Genomic DNA, 16,094 nt, shown 5'->3' on the forward strand with positions numbered 1-16,094 from the left:
GGTTGGTAGGCTATTAATTATTGCCTCAATTTCAGAGCCTGTTATTGGGCTATTCAGGGATTCAACTTCTTCCTGGTTTAGTCTTGGGAGGGTATATGTTTCCATGAATTTGTCCATTTCTTCTAGATTTTCTAGTTTATATGTGTAAAGGTGTTTATAGTATTCTGTGATGGTAATTTGTATTTCTGTGGGATTGGTGGTGATAACCCCTTTATCATTTTTTATTGCATTTATTTGATTCTTCTCTCTTTTCTTCTTCATTAGTCTTGCTAGCAGTCTATCAATTTTGTTGATCTTTTCAGAAAAAAACAGCTCTTGGATTCATTGATTTTTTGAATGGTTTTTTGTGTCTCTATCTCCTTCAGTTCTGCCCTGATCTTAGTTATTTCTTGCCTTCTGCTAGCTTTTGAATGTGTTTGCTCTTGCTTCTCTAGTTCTTTTCATTGTGATCTTAGGGTGTCAATTTTAGATCTTGCCTGCTTTCTCTTGTGGGCATTTAGTGCTATAAATTTCCCTCTACACACTGCTTTGAATGTGTCCCAGAGATTCTGGTATGTTGTGTCTTTGTTCTCATTGGTTTTGAAGAATATCTTTATTTCTGCCTTCATTTCGTTATGTACCCAGTAGTCATTCAGGAGCAGGTTGTTCAGTTTCCATGTAGTTGAGTGGTTTTGAGTGAGTTTCTTATTCCTGAATTCTAGTTTGATTGCATTGTGGTCTGAGAGACAGTTTGTTATAATTTCTGTTCTTTTACATTTGCTGAGGAGAGCTTTACTTCCAACTATGTGGTCAATTTTGGAATAAGTGCGATGTGGTGCTGAGAAGAATGTATATTCTGTTGTTTTTGGGTGGAGAGTTCTGTAGATGTCTATTAGGTCCGCTTGGTGCAGAGCTGAGTTCAACTTCTGGATATCCTTGTGAACTTTCTGTCTCATTCATCTGTCTAATGTTGACAGTTGGGTGTTAAAGTCTCCCATTATTATTGTGTGGGAATCTAAGTCTCTTTGTAGGTCTCTAAGGACTTGCTTTATGAATCTGGGTGCTCCTGTATTGGGTGCATATATATTTAGGATAGTTAGCTCTTCTTGTTGAATCAATCCCTTTACCATTACGTAATGACCTTCTTTGTCTCTTTTGATCTTTGTTGGTTTCAAGTCTGTTTTATCAGAGACTAGGATTGCAACCCTTGCCTTTTTTGTTTTCCATTTGCTTGGTAGATCTTCCTCCATCCCTTTATTTTGAGCCTATGTGTGTCTCTGCATGTGAGATGGGTCTCCTGAATACAGCACACTTATGGGTCTTGACTCTTTATCCAATTTGCCAGTCTATGTCTTTTAATTGGAGCATTTAGCCCATTTACATTTAAAGTTAATATTGTTATGTGTGAATGTGATCCTGTCATTATGATGTTAGTTGGTTATTTTGCTCATTAGTTGATGCAGTTTCTTCCTAGCCTCAATGGTCTTTAAAATTTGGCATGTTTTTGCAGGGGCTGGTACCGGTTGTTCCTTTCCATGTTTAGTGCTTCCTTCAGGAGCTCTTTTAGGGCAGGCCTGGTGGTGACAAAATCACTCAGCATTTGCTTGTCTGTAAAGGATTTTATTTCTCCTTCACTTATGAAGCTTAGTTTGGCTGGATTTGAAATTCTGGGTTGAAAATTCTTTTCTTTAAGAATGTTGAATATCGGCCCCCACTCTCTTCTGGCTTGTAGAGTTTCTGCCAAGAGATCAGCTGTTAGTCTGATGGGCTTCCCTTTTTGGGTAACCCGACCTTTCTCTCTGGCTGCATTTTTTCCTTCATTTCAACTTTGGTGAATCTGACAATTATGTGTCTTGGAGTTGCTCTTCTTAAGGAGTATCTCTGTGGCATTCTCTGTATTTTCTGAATTTGAATGTTGGCCTGCCTTGCTAGGTTGGGGAAGTTCTCCTGGATAATATCCTGCAGAGTGTTTCCCAGCTTGGTTCCATTCTCCCTGTCACTTTCAGGTACACCAATCAGATGTAGATTTGGTCTTTTCACGTAGTCCCATATTTCTTGGGGGCTTTGTTCATTTCTTTTTATTCTTTTTTCTCTAAACATCTCTTCTCACTTCATTTCATTCATTTGATCATCAATCACTGATACCCTTTCTTCCAGTTAATCGAATTGGCTACTGAAGCTTGCGCATTCGTCATGTAGTTCTTGTGCCATGGTTTTCAGCTCCATCAAGTGATTTAAGGACTTGTCTACACTGTTTTTTCTAGTTAGCCATTCGGCTAATCTTTTTTCAAGGTTTTTAGCTTCTTTGCTATGGGTTCGAACTTCCTCCTTTAGCTTGGAGAAGTTTGATCATCTGAAGCCTTCTTCTCTCAACTTGTCAAAGTCATTCTCTGTCCAGCTTTGTTCCATTGCTGGCGAGGAGCTGTGTTCCTTTGGAGGGGGAGAGGCGCTCTGATTTTTAGAATTTTCAGCTTTTCTGCTCTGTTTTTTCCCCATCTTTGTGGTTTTATCTACCTTTGGTCTTTGATGATGGTGACATACAGATAGGGTTTTGGTGCGGATGTCCTTTCTGTTTGCTAGTTTTCCTTCTAAGAATCAGGACCCTCAGCTGTAGGTCTCTTGGAATTTGTTTGAGGTCCACTCCAGATCCTGTTTGCCTGGGTATCAGCAGCGAAGGCTGTAGTACAGCGAATATTGCTGAATAGCAAATGTTGCTGCCTGATCGTTCCTCTGGAAGCTTCATCTCAGAGGGGTACCTGGCCATGTGAGGTGTCAGACTGCCCCTACTTGGGGGTGCCTCCCAGTTACACTCTCAGGGATCAGGGACCGACTTGAGGAGGCAGTCTGTCCATTCTCAGATCTCAAACTCTGTGCTGGGAGAACCACTACTCTCTTCAAAGCTGTCAGACAGTGACATTTAAGTCTGCAGAGGTTTCTGCTGCCTTTTGTTTGGCTATGCCCTGCCCCCAGAGGTGGAGTCTACAGAGGCAGTCAGGCCTCCTTGAGCTGTGGTGGGCTCCACCCAGTTAGAGCTTCCTGGTTGCTTTGTTTATCTACTCTAGCCTCAGCAATGGTGGGCGCCCCTACCCCGGCCTCGCTGCCGCATTGCAATTCGATCTCAGACTGCTGTGCTAGCAATGAGCGAAGCTCCGTGGGCGTGAGACCCTCTGAGTCAGGCACGGGATATAATCTCCTGGTGTGCTGTTTGCTAAGACCATTGGAAAAGCACAGTATTAGGGTGGGAGTGATCCGATTTTCCAGGTGCTGTCTGTCACAGCTTCCCTTGGCTAGCAAAGGGAATTCCCTAACCCCTTGTGCTTCCCCAGTGAGGCGATGACTTGCCCTGCTTTGGCTCATGCTCAGTGGGCTGCACCCACTGTCCTGCATCCACTGTCTGACAAGCCCCAGTGAGATGAACCTGGTACCGCAGTTGGAAATTCAGAAATCACCCATCTTCTGCATCGCTCACACTGGGAGCTGTAGACTGGAGCTGTTTCCATGTTTTTTTCTTTAGAGGTGCCTTCAGTCTGGTCTCTCTGGCAGGGTCAATTTCATTCCTACTGTTCCTGCTGTCATTTCTCTGTCAATGACTTCCAAATCTTTACCTCTACACCCAACCTCTCTTCTGAGTTTTGATTCCAAATTTTCAAAAAGCTATGGAGTTTCTCCATCTGAATGCCCTTCTGGAATTATACACACATTATACTGTCAAAAATCATACTGTTAGCCTTCCAAACTGCTCTTCCTTCTGACCCACTAGTAGTAACGTGCTACCTGTTAGAGACCTTTGGCCCTCTCCCCTGGCTCCCTCTTCCTTCTTACATTTAATAGCTAAGTCCTGGCATGTCCTCCTCTGTACTTACACTTCTATTTCTGTCATCCTCCCTTAGTTCAAAACCCTTAGTATATCTCTCCAGGACTAATGCAATAACCTTTTCAAAATGTGCTATTTTCTCCTTCATTATAAAAGCAATTAAGTCATACTATAGAAAAATGGAAAAAATAGAGAAAAGCTTTAATAAAAAGCTAAAAATTATCCATAATCCCGTATCTCAGAGGTTAATAAAAATGTTTTATTTCTTTCCAGTTGGTTTTTCATGTGTGCATTCTCTATTATATTATGGTTTTACATCTTCTTTTTAACTTTATGTAATAACATTTCTTATGCTATTACACATTATTCATTATAATAATTTTTTTGTTTTTGAAATGGAGTTTCACTGTTGTTGCCCATGCTGGACTGCAATGGCACTATCTCGGCTCACCGCAACCTCTGTCTCCCGGGTTCAAGTGATTCTCCTGCCTAAGCCTCCTGAGTAGCTGGGATTATAGCCATGCTCCACCTCACCTGGCTAATTTTGTATTTTTAGTAGAGACAGAGTTTCTCCATGTTGGTCAGGCTGGTCTCGAACTCCCCCTCAGGTGATCCGCCTGCCTAGGCCTCCCAAAGTGTTGGGATTACAGGCGTGAGCCACTGCACACAGCCCTACAATAAATTTTAATGGTGCACAATATTTAGCTATTTTGTTTAGGCTTTTACAATTTTACCACAAATGCACTTTATAATAACCTGCGGGTACTGAAAAGTATCCTAGGCTCACACTCCTAGAGATTCAAATTCAATTATTTTGGTGTGGGGTCCTGGCATCGGTATTTTTAAAGACTCTACAGATGTTTTTAATGTGTATCTCAAGTGAAAAATCACCAGCTTACATGAATATAAAGGTGAAAATTCTTCAATGTATGTTAAACTACATTTTTAACTTTTAAGAATAAAACAAATAAAAGCAAATAAATGTACAATTCTATATAAATTAAGATACCGTATTGGTTCCTCAAGCCACCACTCAGAAAGAATTACTTCAAGAATTTCAGGAGGCAAGGGCTCATTTTCCATTAGACTTGATTTGATTACTTCTTCTTCTTCTGTAAGTTGTACTTCTGGATGCTAAAAACAAAAATCAGAAAACAAAACAAGTTTTAAAACTCTATGCTAATAATTGCGTGTTCTCACTCATATGTGAAAGCTAAAGAAGAGGACCTCATGGAGGTGGAGAGTAGAATGAAAGTTACCAGAGGCAGGGAAGGGTGTGTGGTAGGGGACATGAAAAGAAGCAGGAAAATGGGTACAAACATACAGTTAGATAGAAGGTGTAAGTTCTAATGTTCAATAGCACAGACGGAAACTATAGTTAATATACAATGTATTGTATATTTCAGGATAGCTAGAAGAGAGGGCTTGAAATGCTCCCAATACATAGCAATGATAAGTGCTCAAGGTGATGGATATCATAAATACTCTGACTTGATCCTTATACATTCTATGTGTGTAACAAAATATCACGAGTACCCCATAAATATGTACAAATACCAATTTAGAAAAGCCCCAAAATCTATATTCATAAACAATATGGTATTACATAGCTGATTAGAATGAGACCTGTTATTTTCTCTGAGGTCTTTTTTTTGTAGTGTTGCTTATAAACATTTAAAAATTTGAGCTATTTTCTTTAAACCAATTATTTAATGTGGTTAGAAATATAGGTTGTGCAAAAGCAATTGCAGTTTTTGCTTTAAAAGTAATGGCAAAAACACAACCATTTTTGCACCAACCTATAGTAAATAATATTTACTACAGTTAAGATAAATTACAAGTAATAATATGATTGATTTTCATACATGACCTTGGGGTGATATCTCATTACTTTTTGCTAAACCTTTTTCAATTTATCACACACACACCTATAAGGCTTAACTGATTTTTGTTATTTATATTATAATTATACAGCATTATCTCCCCAACCTAGATCCTGATTATGGGATAAGCCAAACAGGCAGCCATCTGAAATACAAACTAGAAGAGGATTATAATATAATAACAAATAGAAAGCATTGTGATAATTAACTGAGGTCAATTCTCTCTAAAGTAGGATCACCCTTGAATGGATAGTAAAAAACAACAGTTCTTACAAAAATGAAACATTTTTGTTGAGTACTTTTGTCATCCAAAATTCTAAAACTGAATAGCTAAGGTATGATAAACTGCTGCTTACCAGGAAGCAGGATTAATGTTATTATCTAAAAATAAAATCCCTTAATTGCTTTCTGAGAAGTTAAATTATTCAGAAAACAGTGAACGAAAACCAAACAAAAAACTGTAGACAAGCAGGAGATATTTGTTGCACTTTAAAATCTAGACTTGTTAAATTTAAAAATCTGGATTGACATACTTTTTTCTTTTTTTGAGATGGAGTCTTGCTCTGTTGCCCAGGTTGGAGCGCAGCAGTGTGATCTTGGCTCACTGCAACCTCTGCCTCGCGGGTTCAAGTGATTCTCCTACCTTAGCCTACTGAGTAGCTGGCATTACAGGCATGTGTCACCACGCCTGGCTAATTTTTGTACTTTTAGTAGAGACGGGGTTTCACCATGTTGGCCAGGCTGGTCTCGAACTCCTGACCTCAAGTGATCTGCCTGCCTCAACTTCCCAAAGTGCTGGGATTACAGGCGTGAGTGACCGTGCCTGTCCCAATATACATTTTTTAAATTAATAGGATATCAGTTTCTCCTGAACGCTACTAAATATAGGTGAAAAACATTTAAAGAATATGTCTGAAGGCCAGGCACAGGTGGCTCATGCCTGTAATCCCAGCACTTTGGGAGGCCAAGGTGAGTGGATCACTTGAGATCTGGAGTTTGAGACCAACCTGGGCAACATGATGAAATCCCATCTATACAAAAAATACAAAAATTACCCTAGCATGGTGGTGCATGCCTGTAGTCCCAGCTACTTAGGAGGCTGAGGTGAGAGGATCGCTTGAGTCCAGGAGTCAGGTTGCAGTGAGCCGAGATCACACCACTGCACTCTGGCCTGGGCAAGAGAGGGAGATGCTGTCTCAAAAAGAAAAAAGAATATGTCTGAATAGGTACTTCATTACCTACTAGAACACCATATGTCACTCACTATCCAACCCTGCTTCAACTTTGAGTGTTACATATAACTGCATTTGGATCATTTGAGAACAAATGGCCTATCTATATCAGAAATGGTTAAAATGTGAGTTAGAATGAAGAACTTTCATTGTATAACTCCAGATAGAAGCCATGTAAGAGGTTAATACGGTTTGGATCTGTTTCTCCGCCCAAATCTCATGTGGAATTGCAGTCCCCAATGCTGGAGGTGGGGTCTGGTGAGAGGTGATTGGATCATCGGGGTGGTTTCTCATGAATGGTTCAGCACCATTACCCTCTTGGTACTGTCAAGACTGTAGTGAGTGAACGCTCATGAGATCCAGTGGTTTAAAAGTGTGTGGCACCTCCCACCTCACTCTCTCTTTCTCCTGCCCTGGCCATGTGATGTGTCTGCTCTCCCTTCACCTTCCACCATGATTGTAAGTCTTCTAAGGCCTCTCCAGAAGCCAAGCAGATGCCACTATGCTTCCTGTATGGCCTGACGAATTGCGAGCCAGTTAAACCTATTTTCTTTAAAAATTACCCAATTTCAGGTATTTCTTTATAGCAACAAGAGAACAGATTAACACACAGTACAAACTTTCTGATAAGGCATCATTAGAAATTAATATTTTGAGATCTCCGCTAAGGCTGGGGCAGATTTTTATGCTATTTGATAGAAACTGGAGAACACAATAATGGAAAAGTTTATTGTCTAAGCCAGATATATCAAATATCATACTTCCAAATAAATGCTATACAACAGCCTTGTCAAGGAAAATTTTTCTGAATTTTTTTGGAGTCATATAAAATTCAGTACTTTATATTCTAGAAGAGCTAGAAGATTTGTATTTAGCATATGATGAATATGACTCTTTAAATGACTTTTATGGGCTAATTATTTTCTCTTCTTAGAAACTTTATAGAGTTTTATACTACTACTTCCCCAGAGTAACACCAGTAAGCACAGCTGTCTGCATAGATTAGTACTGCCAGGCACAGTGGCTCATGCCTGTAATCCCAGCACTTTGGGAGGCCAAGGTGGGTAAATGACTTCGGCCCAGGAATTTGAGACCAGCCTGGGCAACATGGCAAGACCCCCATTTCTACAAAAAATACCAAAACTAGCTGGGCATGGTAGTGCACACCTGTAGTCCCAGCTACTTGGGAGGCCAAGTGATATGGTTTGACTGTGACCTCACCCAAATCTCATCTTGAATTCCCACATGTTATGGGAGGAACACAGTGAGAAGTAATTGAATCATGGGGACAGGCCTTTCCCATGATGTTCTTGTGATAGTGAATAAGTCTCACAAAATATGATGGTTTTATAACAGGGAGTTTCCCTGCACGAGCTTTCTCTTTGCCTGCTGCCATCCACGTAAGATGTGATTTGCTCCTCCTTGCCTTCTGCCATGACTGTGAAGCCTCCCCAGCCACGTGGAACTAACTATAAGTCCATTAAATGTCTTTCTTTTGTAAATTGCCTGGTCTTGGTATGTCTTTGTCAGCAGTGTGAAAATGGACTAATATACCAAGGCAGGAGAATCACTTGAGCCCAGGGAAGTTGAGGCTTTGGTGAGCAGTGATTGTGCCACTGCCCTCCTGTCTGGGTGACAGATGGAGACCCTGTCTCAAAAACAACAATAACAGCAAAAACAAAACAAAACAAAACAAAAAACAAAAAAAGAGATTACTACCTGCTTTTTTGTATTTTCTTCCTCAACTTTGACATTGGCCTGAATTGCAAGCTCTTCAAGTTCTTGTTTGGCAGCTTGTTCGTCCTCAGAATCTTCCTCAAATTCAGGTCCCACTTTCTTTTCAGTTTTGAGTAGTAGTTTTTCTTGAAGAACTTCTTCAAACTGAATGTGAAAAATGTTTAATTTTTCTGCCAACTGTCTTCCACACATAGTTTTGCCAGAGCCCTGGGGGCCGACAAGGCATATTCTTAATGGAGGAGCCTGCCACAGGGGGTGGGTCAGGGAGGGGTGGGATAAAGGGAGAGTGAAGGAAAAGCAGTTTTGAGTAATTTAGAGCACGTAAGACTTACTAACTGCCCTCCCTAAGACGGAGTAGGAATGATCACATCATGAACTCAAGGATGCTTAGACATTAGGATTTCAATTAACATAATTAGTTCCATCAACACTGGTCCTCAGGGAACACCAACAACCATATAAGATTATCTTGGTATCATATGCCAAAAGGCATTTAATAAAATAGTTTACTTATTTTTGTTTTTGACAAAAGTTTTAGTTAATACAGAATGGAAAGATACTTTCTTAGCACAATAAAATAAATCTATCAAACAGAAAGCCCACTAATAAGAAAAATTTAGAGCCTTCTCCATTTATTCCAGTAATCTCAGGACTCACATTGTATGGATCATCCACGGGATGCTGAAACTGTCAAGAACAATGGTGAGTACTCAAATGAAGCAGCAGCTAAGTCTTCTGTGATTGTGAGGAAATACTAAGAAATTGGTAGGTGACAGCAGCAAGGAGGAATGGGGCTTGTTGATATATCCGAGTAGGATAAGCCTCAAAGGGGCTGGAGTTTTTGCAAGGGGAAGGAGAAAAACTAGAATGACATGAAATTATATAGCTGCAGCCTCACACCATACTTTTAAATCACATTTTAAACCTCTCCGTGATAAAACTACCGGATTAACACCTCACTCACCTACCAGTTAAACGTCTGGCAACTAGGGCTGTCTGGTGCTCAGACTGTATTCAGGTACCCTATGGTAGGGAAGGAAAATGTTTCTGGAAAACCCAGTTCATTTTATGTTTTGCAAAACTATGGAAATACAGTCAGGACTTCAGGATCTTATTCATATGTATTCGTGTAAAACAAGGCAATAGATCACAAACAGCAAACCAGACTAAGCGGAAATTACAGCTGAAAACAACAACAGAAAAGGATAAGTGGCCACAGTCCTTAAATTGACCCCCAACACCAGTGGATTGGGGCTTCTTTGTGAGGGCACAACCATCCACATACTTCAGTAGTCTCGTCAGCACTATATAAAAAATTGAGGTTCATGAAAATGGCCCAAATTATACAGAAGAGCTTAGATTATGTTTCATGTGTTCATTTTAAGAAGGCATTGATATTATCAAAAGTAATAAGGCAATATATTGTGATGTATATATCTTGCTCCAGTAATCCTATCCCAGGGAGCTATAGCATAGCACAGTAGTAAAGTAATTCAAGAAAGCCGAAACACTTATAGCCAACTCATTTTCTACAAAAGCACCAAATAGATGGAAGAAAGGATGGTCTCTTTAATATATGGTGCTGTGAAAGCTGGATATCCATATGCAGAAGAATGAAACTAGATCCTCATCTTTCACCATATACAGAAATCAACTCAAAATGGATTAAAGACATAAATGGAAGACCTGAATATCTAAAGCTGCTAGAAGAAAACATTGGGGAAGTGCTACAGGACATTGGTCTGGGCAAAGATTTTTCCAGGTAAAACCTCAAAAACACAGGCAATAAAAGCAAAAATAGACACATAGGATTACATTAACCTAAAAAAACCTCTGCATCACAAAGAAAACAACACAGTAAAGAGACAACCTACAGAATAGGAGATAAGATTTGCAAAGTATCCATCCAACAAGGGATTAATAACCAGAATATATAAGGAACTCAAACAGCTCAGTAGCAAAATATATATATATATATATATTCTGATTTAACAATGGGGAAAAAAGACCTGAACAGACATTTCTCAAAAGAACACATACAAATGGACAACAGGTATATGAAAAAATGCTCAACATCACTAATCATCAGGGAAATGCAAATCAAAACCACAGTGAGATATCATCTCACCTCAGTTAGAATGGCTATTATCAAAAAGACCAAAAAAATAGCAAATACTGATGAGGATGTGAAGAAAGGGGAACACTTGTACACTGTTGTGGAAATGTGAAGTAGGAAAGCCATTATGGAAAACAGTATGGAATTTTCTCAAAAATCTAAAAATATGAGGGGTCTCCAAAAAGTTGATGGAAAATGCATATTATGACAAAACTATGCATGGATTCACTTTTTTTGCACTAAATAAACTCATATGAACTTGTTATAACATGTCTGAACAGGATCTAGTTTGAGGCACTAAGAAAGATAAGATATCAGTTTGAAAACAGCCCCTATCAGAGCAACATGAGTTCTGCTAAAATTGAAGTAGGAATAAACATCAAATTTATGGTGAAGCTTGAGAAGAAGAGTGGTGAAATCATTGATGCTTTATGAAAGTTTCTGGGGACAATGCCCCAAAGAGATCAGCAGTTTCCAAATGGACAATTTGTTTGAAAAAAGGACAAGAAAATGTTGAAGATGAAGCCTGCAGTAACAGACCATCCACTTAAATTTGTGAGGAAAAAATTTATCTTGTTTGTGGCCTAATTGACAAGGACTGATGATTAACAGCAGAAACAATAGCCAACGCGCCTAGACATCTAGGTTGGCTCAGTGTACAATTTTTCTGACTGAAAAATTAAAGTTGAGCAAAGTTTCTACTCTATGATTGCCAAAACTGTTGCACCCAGATCATCTGCTGACAAAAACAGAGCTTTTGATGGAAATTTTAAACACATAGGATCAGAATCTTGAAGTATTTGTTTGAAGAATTGTAGAGCCATGAAACATGGCTTTATCAGTATGATCCTGAAGACAAAGCACAATCAAAGCAATGGCTACCAAGAAGTGGCAGTGGTCCAGTCAAAGCAAGAGTGGACTGGTCAAGCACAAAGGTCATGGCAACAGCTTTTTTTTTTTTGAGGATCAATGCATTTTCCTTGTTGAGCTTCTGGAGGGCCAAAGAGCAATAACATCTGCTTATGATGAGAGTGCTTTGAGAAAGTCAGCCAAAGCTGTAACAGAAAAATGTCCAGGGAAGATTCACCAAAGTGTCCCTCCCCACTATAACAATGCTCCACTAAAAAATGACTATTGGATAGCCATGGTAACAATAGCCACTCAACCAATTTTAAGTTGGTTTAATTGATCAGGGTAAACTCACTTCAGGGAATACATTTTTGCAATCCAACCAACCAGTGTCAGCCCTCACTCTTGAAACTCAACCAGTCAGGATGGACTTGCCCCTATAACAATTCTCTGAGTGTGAACCAGTCAACAGCAGCATCACTAGAGTAATCTTACTTCCATAGATGTCAACCCACTTATGCCTCTGAAAGTTCACCAATCCCTGAATTCCACTCTTCTCCAAAATCCTGTAAAAGACCATCATCCTGCTCTGCTCTGAGAGACTAACCAGAATGACTGGCCTCACTATAGTAAGGAATTAATCCACCTGTGGGGTTTGTTTGTGTTTGTTTTGTTTTATTTTTATTTCAGCTAAAAAGGCAGACATTAAGTGCTGGTTTGACACAAGTCATTACTAAAGAAATCAAAATAGATAATTATTTTATGTTATATTCCAAAAAGCTGTTCTTTGAACTTAGATATTTTCTTTATATTGTAATATCAGATTGGGGCTTTCACCCTTAAGTAAATTGATGGCGATTGGTAATCAGTCCCGAAAAAATCCTGTGGGAGCAATCATTAAGATAGGAATACTGTCTCACCTTCAATGGTTCTTCATGAGCCACATAGTCCTCAGGATGCTCCAAAAACTTTTCTTTAGCCTCAGCACTTGAAAAGTAGTAGATCTTTTCTCGATACTTGGCTGCTTCTTCTGTGTTTCCTGGTTGCAGGATGAAATTTTCTTTGAGGACCACTGGACAAAAGTGTTTTGTGTCTCCCAAATGCCTCTTTCTCTCCTTCATTTTATCTTCACCCTAGAAACATTATTCGAAGTTTGGAGAACATTAAATTAAAAAGTATTTTGATGCAGAGAATTTTTTAAAATGCTTCTTGAATAATATTTAATCTGTAGCAACTTGAAAACAATCCACAAAAAGCCAGTCCTTATATTATTTTAATTAATTAAAAATCACTTCTTCATATATTACTCCAAGTGCACACTCTAAGTTTCTTTATTTTCATGAGGAAAATAAAGCAGCACTGAGAATGAAGGTGCCCCCAGTCCTCTACCAACACAGATGTAATGAAAAACTCCGGGATGTGTTGATGCTGGGTCATTGTGAGGTCAGTTTCTAAAACAGAATTATTCCCTAAAAGTAAAAGCTGAGTCAAGGTCACAACTTCTTACCCATGGCAAATTAAATGAGAGATGCCTCAGGATTTACTTTGGTATTAAGTGGATATATGATCAAATAATAATATGGGAATATCCTATTTAGCTCAATTGAAAGTGTAAAATGTATTTTCATTTATGATAAAGAAAATAAGTGCAAAGTCCATTAAGGATTCTTTCAATTTATTTAAAGCAAGGGAAATACACCTGAAAAATGTTTTTTATGATATAAAATGCATGCTTACTGTAAAAATATTCAAAACACATCACAAGGTATAAAAAGTGAAAATCTCTTTTCACCTTTTTTCTTCCAGTACTATGTTAGCATTCTTAATAGTTTTATCTCCCAGACTCATTAAAAAAATCCTACCAATATGCCTATAAAAATAGATATATATTTAGGCACAAATAAAGTATTTTTAAAAATACAAGTGGAATACTTTACATACTTATTTACATCATACTTCTTTCCACAAAACAAGATACAATAAACTTTCTATAAAGGTGCAAAAATGAGACTAACCTTTCCTTTTATTGTTCTTACTTGATATTTATATCAGAATATGCAAGCCTTGGCTGGGTGCGGGGGCTCATGCCTGTAATCCTAGCACTTTGGGAGGCCGAGGTGGGGTGGATCACATGAGGTCAGGAGTTTGAGACCAGCCTGGCCAACATGGTGAAACCCCTTCTCTACTGAAAATATAAAAATTAGCCAGGCGTGGTGGCACGTGCCTGTAATCCCAGCTATTCAGGAGGCTGAGGCAGGAGAATCACTTGAGTCCGAGAGGTGGAGGTTGCAGTGAGCTGAGATGGCACACCACACTCCAGCCAGGGTGACAGGGTGAGACTCCATCTCAAAAAAAAAAAAAAATGCAAGCTTCAAAATGAGCTGGAAATTAATGATTTTTTTCCTATGATGTTCAAAAAACACAGAGACTTATGTAATCAATGAAGGTGTATGTAAGAAATGACCTATAAAGCCTCCCCCACCTATTATTTTGGTTTAGCTTTTATCTTTCTTCCTAAGCCCATATTTCAGTAATTGATTTTTTGGGGGGTAAAATCCTTTCAAGTCCTTATAATTTTTTTTCAGTTTTTTCTTTATTTCTTCCAAAAAAAAAAAAAAAAAAAAGGGATACATGTGCAGAACGTGCAGGTTTGTTACATAGGTACATATGTGCCATGGTGGTTTGCTGCAACTATTGACCCATCCTCTATGTTCCTTCCTCTTACCCCCCAACAGGCCCTGGTGTATGTTATTCCCCTCTTGGTGTCCATGTGTTTTCAGTGTTCAACTCCCACTTATAAGTGAGAACACGTGATTTTGGTTTTCTGTTCCTGTGTTACTTTGCTGAGGATGATGACTTCCAGCTCCATTCATGTCCCTGCAAAGGACATGATCTCATTCTTTTTTATGGCTGCATAGCATCCCATGGTGTATATATACCACATTTTCTTTATCCAGTCTATCATTGATGGGCATTTGGGTTGGTTCCATGTCTTTCCTATTGTAAATAGTGCGGCAATAAACATATGTGTGCTTGTGTCTTTATAGTACAATGGTTTATATTCCTGTGGGTATATACCCAGTAATGGGATTGCTGGGTCAAATGGTATTTTGGTTCCAGATCCTTGAAGAATTGCCACACTGTGTTTCACAATAATTGAACTAATTTGCACTCCCACCAACAGTGTAAAAGCATTCCTATTTCTCCACAGCCTCACCAGCGTCTATTATTTCCTGACTTTTTAATAATCACCATTTTGGCTGGTGTGAGATGGTATCTCAGTGTGGTTTTGATTTGCATTTCTCTGATGATCAGTGATGCTGAGCTTTTTTCATGTTTGCTGCCCACATAAATGTCTTCTTTTGAGAAGTGTCTGTTCATATCTTTTGACTACTTTTTGATGGGGTTGTTTGTTTTATTCTTGTAAATATGTTTAAGTTCAACATAAATTCTGAATATTAGACTTTTGTCAGATGGGTAGATTGCAAAAATTTTCTCCCATTCTTCAGGTTGCCTGTTCACTCTGATGATAGTTTCTTTTGCTGTGCAGAAGCTCTTTAGTTTAATTAGATCCTATTTGTCAATTTTGGCTTTTGTTGCAATTGCTTTGGCATTTTTGTCATGAAGTCTTTGCCCATGCCTATGTCCTGAATGGTATTGCCTAGGTTTTCTTCTACGGTTTTTTATGCTTTTGGGTTATACATTTAAGTCTTTAATCCATCTTGAGTTAATTTTTGTATAAGGTGTAAGGAAAGGGTCCAGTTTCAGTTTTCTGCATATGGCTAGCCAGTTTTCCCAGCACCATTTACTGAATAGGAGATTCTTTTCCTCATTGCTTGTTTTTGTCAGGTTTGTTGAAGATCAGATGGTTGTAGATGTATGGTATTATTTCTGAGGTCTCTGTTCTGTTCCATTGGTCTATATGTCTGTTTTGGTACCAGTACCATGCTGTTTTGGTTACTGTAGCCTTGCAGCATAGCTTGAAGTCAGGTAGCGTGATGCCTCTAGCTTTGTTCTTTTTGCTTAGAATTGTCTTGGCTATACAGGGTCTTCTTTGATTCCATATGAAATTTAAGATAGTTTTTTCTTTTTTTTTATTATTATACTTTAGGTTTTAGAGTACATGTGCACAATGTGCAGGTTTGTTACATATGAATCCATGTGCCGTGTTGGTTTGCTGCACCCATTAACTCGTCATTTAGCATTAGGTATATCTCCTAATGCTGTCCATCCCCCCTCCCCCCACCCCACAACAGTCCCTGGAGTGTGATGTTCCCTTTCCTGTGTCCATGAGTTCTCATTGTTCAATTCCCACCTATGAGTGAGAACATGCGGTGTTTGTTTTTTTGTCCTTGCGATAGTTTACTGAGAATGATGTTTTCCAGTTTCATCCATGTCCCTACAAAGGACATGAACTCATCATTTTTTATGGCTGCATAGTATTCCATGGTGTATATGTGCCACATTTTCTTAATCCAGTCTAT

At 38.8% G+C, this 16,094-nt stretch overlaps 1 protein-coding gene across 2 annotated transcripts in view; it reads right to left on the reverse strand.

The window, feature by feature from the left end:
- AK9 (adenylate kinase 9) overlaps positions 1–16,094 on the reverse strand; it is a 225,980-nt gene that overhangs the window by 47,262 nt on the left and 162,624 nt on the right. For both annotated transcript variants that reach the window (XM_032156454.2, XM_058435472.1), the window contains exons 25-27: positions 12,531–12,743; positions 8,628–8,888; positions 4,803–4,927 (exon numbers count right to left, since the gene is read on the reverse strand). In XM_032156454.2, coding sequence (XP_032012345.1) covers positions 4,803–4,927; positions 8,628–8,888; positions 12,531–12,743 — 599 coding nt within the window. The remainder of the gene's footprint in view (positions 1–4,802; positions 4,928–8,627; positions 8,889–12,530; positions 12,744–16,094) is intronic.

This window comes from Hylobates moloch, unplaced genomic scaffold (genome assembly GCF_009828535.3).
Source record: "Hylobates moloch isolate HMO894 unplaced genomic scaffold, HMol_V3 SCAFFOLD_2, whole genome shotgun sequence".
NCBI classification, from domain to species: Eukaryota; Metazoa; Chordata; class Mammalia; order Primates; family Hylobatidae; genus Hylobates; species Hylobates moloch.